We start from the raw sequence: 4,799 nt of genomic DNA on the forward strand, positions 1-4,799 counted from the left end.
TCATTTTGAAACGTGTATTACAATTAAATCACTGTAAAATATGTTAATTTTGTCGTAGTATTTATTCAGTATTTACATTGAAATAAGCCCCGCCCCCTCTCCAGCGCGTCCTGTTTGAATGACAGGAGTAAACACAGCTGACAGCCGCGGTGAAACTCCAGCGGTTAGAGCGATGAGAATATTCGCATCGCGTCCGTTGTGAATGCAGCCTAATGCAGTTCAGAAAACACTGTTCTGACGCTTTTAAAGCAACTTCGCGATTTTAACAGTGTGAGGGGCACACAGGCCATGGTGGCCGTAGGACCTACTATTATTTGTGGGGCATAACGGCCAGACCGAGGGGCTACGACGGCCATGGCCGTCATGGCCGCCGTGAAAATCCTACCCTGGTTATCATTCTATCTTGTTATGCACAATGTTGATTATTCTCTCAGAACTAGCTAAACACATGGGTCTGGGGTAGAGATCTTCAAAATTGATTGTGGCATCTCAACCTGTGGTCAACTCGTGGCACAGCAAATGTCTTGTGAATTCTCCGGCCGAAGCTCCAAATAAAGCGTCAGTGTTTGCCATCAAAGCTCCAGCTCTCCTCGTGTCTCTCTGAGTCCTGTTTCAATTGCTTCAGAAGTTTCCCCCACAATTACTGTTGTTACATTAGTGTATGGAACACAATTAGGAGTTTTGAATACTGAGTGATGATTATTGTCTTGCTAAGTTTAAGCCTGCAAAGCACAGCAAAGGCAAAGGTCAAGTGTATTGCATTAATATTACGGGTAAACTTGGAAAACTATTCGTAATAAATGCGATCTATCCAACTCTCCTGAACGTTATTTCTCAGAAAGCTCCCCCAAACAGCCCACCCACCCCCCTACCCCTCAATACACAAATAAACACACACAAACACAATTAAGACTATTTCATACACATCAATAAAAGGATATAAAGTTGAGGTGACGACGTGTTGGACAAACACGGCTCTAAACTGGCCTAACACTACAGACAGGTAATAATAAATAAAACAGCGTAGAGTGCTGAGAGTTAAAGCTGTGTTTAATGAATGACTGATGACTTGTGTTCACAGGTGGCGTGTAACAGGCGGTTAGCAGCTCAGCCCCCTTCAGCCTGTGTGCTGGAGGTCAGTGTGAGGGGGGTGAAGATCAGTGTCCAGGACCAGTGTCACTCTGCTCATAGGGTACGGGCACTACTCTATCTACATATCTTCACGTTCACACTTCTTCTAATCCAGCAATTGCAAGCTAGTCAAAAAAAGGGACAATGCACATGAATGAACATAAGCACTTGAGTCCATCAGGTATGTGCCATATTTAGCCATAAAGGCTCATTTTCATCTGCAGTCCCTTTAAGGTTGATGGCATTAAAGGGAAACATAGGGGAGCAAAGAAAGAAAACACACAAGCTCAACACAAAGGCGCATTTGAAGCACAATTACAGCACATTAGAAAACACACATGCACAAGTGAATGCACATTAATACAAACCTATGCATAACACACAAAAGCACATACATAAAAACAGATAAATGCTGATAGGCACAGAGAATTAGAAAAATATTTATATAACCCTTACTCCAGTTTATGACAGCATGTCCACTGTTTTACAGATTCGGAGAAAGAGTTGAGCAATGTTATGTTCGTTAGTTTTGTCAGTAGCTTGATGAGTTTTCATTTTGTTTAATGAATCCGTTAAGCGTAGGTTGGGTAGACCATGAGACATTTTAAACACAAGTAAAATACCTGCACCATGGTGAGATATATGCCACTCAGTGGAAATCTTGCAGTTAAATCATTAAAACTTGACATTTCTCTGTGTGACTGTTTTTGTCAGGGAGACCAGTGTTTCCATTTCTTCCAGTTGAAGAACATCTCATTCTGTGGCTGTCATCCAAAACACAGCAAGTGAGTCTCACTACTTCATCTAGCACACTTGCATGACAAATGCGTTAAACTAACATTAAAGTGTCTCTATTCTCACACTGTGTTAAGTGTCATCACATTTACATGACAATAATATACTGCTTTGTGTACTACAGCCTCCACAGACGTGTGTGAATAAGTCATGCTGATTGTTGCCCGCAGGTATTTTGGTCTCATCACCAAACACCCTGACCAGCAGCGCTTCGCCTGTCATGTGATGGTTGCAGAGACAACACTACATCCTCTAGCTGAGTCTGTAGGGTAAGATGTATTTTATTCTATTCTTTGTTGTTCATTTTATACATATTTTGTGACTTTTACTATTGGATATCTGCTCAGTGGTGGAAAGTAACTAAATACAATTACTCAAGTACTCTTGAGGGAACCTTACGTTTTGGGGTATTTCTTTACTGTGCAGCATTGAAACACTGCCTGTTTCTTAAGGCTTCAGTAACAATACCTTTAGCAACAGAAAACTGCACTCATGATTCAAAGATTTAAAAAATGAAATACTGTAGAGTAGAATAAATAATGTATCTCCACAGCTTGCAACATAAATCTTCTGTATACGTTAATATCCTAAGGGTTAGATTGAGCAGCCTGCTCACCTTAAAATTACATTCCCAATTACGCTTTGACGGATGTCATTTGTCCTGTATGTTTATGACGTATCAAAAAATAAGTTTGAAATCATATTTCACAAAGGTCTGCTCGTGTTTGTGGGCCGGATGACATGAGGGGGAGGAATTTCCATAAAATACTTGTGACCAGTTGGTTTGTCACTTAGCATCTTAATAGCTTATCCGCAGTTTACGAAGCAGGTATAAGAGTAATCAGTATAAACATTAACTTAAAATAATCTACCTGCTGCCGGAACCCATGGATGGAACCAGGGACCTTTAGATCTTCAGTCGAACGCTCTCCCAACTGAGCTATTTCGGCACAAAAGACCACGATTTGGTTGACGACAGGCGCAAAAACTGAGCAACATCTCATAAAAATATTACTTACGCTTTAATACTAGGTAGCAGTTGGGAATTCATTTATCCACATTTTACAAAGCAGGTGAAAGATAAATCTATATTTACAACTTAGAAAGGCCCCAAATCAGACTGATACGAGTGGGCAGATCCAACCATCAAGCACACCGAGGATCAACCAACTCACAACCTGGGAGTCACACACCTTAAAGTAAATGGTTTCAAAACATTTGAAGACAAAAAAACTCCATTTAAAGGAGACCTATCATGCAAAATGCACTGTTGTACGTCTTTTATACATGAATATGTGTCCCCGGTGTTCCAGGGAACTCACCAAGTGTCAGAAAACACAACCCTCTCTATTTTCCTCCATACCCAAATCTCTAAAAAAGGGGCTGCAACGGATCTGATACAGAATGATCCAGATTTGAACACTTCTATGACGTCACAGAAGTGGAGCTACGGCTATTGGGCCAACTCCACCAATCAGGAGGAGACAGCCACGGACATTGCCGTTCGAAAGCGCTGGAGACGCTGTTGTACATATGCCAGGCCTGTAGATGGTGCTGTTCTCACAGAATCAGCCCATGCAAAGACAGTGTTAAATTGAGCGAAATGAGGAATGGCTAAAATGCATGATCTGTTTGGTATTTTGAAAAATGAAAAGTATAAATATGCCTTATGTAGGTATGGTCCTACACTATATTATTCAAATATAGCATGATAGGTCCACTTTAATTTAGTCTGGCAACTTATTCAATGTATCCTTTTCTGTAACAAAGGGACACTATATATTCCTTTGATACACAAACTTGACCTGTATCCTAAACAGTGTAGTTAATAATAGTGAGGTACACAAATATATGCTATCATCTGTCCTGATTCAAAAAAGCTATTGTCATTTCATGTACTAATGATCTCCTCTGCTGTCCCACAGGAGGGCCTTCCAGCAGTATTACAGGGACAATATTGGCTACTCCTGTCCCACTGAAGACATCTTTATTGAATAACCCCTCTCCCCCATCCACACCATGTCCTGAATACTCACTACTGTATGTGCACGTAAGCCTGGTCTTACACAGCGACCACTGATGTCTCTTCTTCAGAGTGCTTGCATGGGGGGTTTCTTTTCTTACCTGCATCCTGTAGTACAGAAAGAGTTTTATTTTCTTGATCCATGTCATAATGTACATTCCTCTATGGATGGTTAGGATCACATGACATGTTCCATACACTGACCAGAAATGTTTTCCAAAACCTAACCAAATACTACGGTGGTCCTGAAGTGCAAGTCAAAACAACATTTCACAAAACACTACAGCATTTCAGAAAACACTACAGCATTTCAGAAAACGCTACAGCATTTCACAAAACACTACAGCATTTCAGAAAACGCTACAGCTTTTCACAAAACACTACAGCATTTCACAAAACGCTACAGCATTTCACAAAACACTTCAACATTTGAACTTTTACGGAAAGGGTATTCCTTTAGGGAGAACACTTTTTGTTCGTCATTGGACAGAGCCAGCAAGAGAAGCACTGCCGTGATTGGTTGTTTTTGCTGCCAGTCAAGAAATTAAGCTTTGTGATTGGTCCGCACCCGACAGCGCCACGTATTTGGTTTGGCACTATTCAGCTGTTTCTGCACTCATTTTAAACTGAGTTGGAAAGAATGGAAGAAGAGATGGAAATCTTAAGTGAATATTTTAACAACGGATATACATATGATGTTATCTTCGACATGCTGTCAACCGATCACCACATCCCAAAACATCAGCCGTTAGCTGCTAGCACACAGAGCTCACAGCTCCTCATATCTGTTCAGAAACTGGACAAAAGTTAAACATGTACAAAACACAGATTGTGTGTGTCATGCACTGTA

At 40.8% G+C, this 4,799-nt stretch overlaps 1 protein-coding gene across 1 annotated transcript; it reads left to right on the forward strand.

Annotated features, from left to right (window-relative positions):
* Nucleotides 1–1,081: 1,081 nt before the first annotated feature.
* Nucleotides 1,082–4,218, forward strand: LOC104945302 (C-Jun-amino-terminal kinase-interacting protein 1-like; the record flags this gene model as incomplete). The annotated part of the gene is made up of 4 exons (XM_010770949.1): nt 1,082–1,192; nt 1,846–1,916; nt 2,097–2,195; nt 3,852–4,218. Coding segments are annotated over 4 exons (354 nt in total), but the record flags the coding sequence as incomplete, so codon positions are not given.
* Between the last annotated feature and the right edge of the window lie 581 nt (nt 4,219–4,799).

This window comes from Notothenia coriiceps, unplaced genomic scaffold (assembly GCF_000735185.1).
Source record: "Notothenia coriiceps isolate Sejong01 unplaced genomic scaffold, NC01 NC01_scaffold00009446, whole genome shotgun sequence".
NCBI classification, from domain to species: Eukaryota; Metazoa; Chordata; class Actinopteri; order Perciformes; family Nototheniidae; genus Notothenia; species Notothenia coriiceps.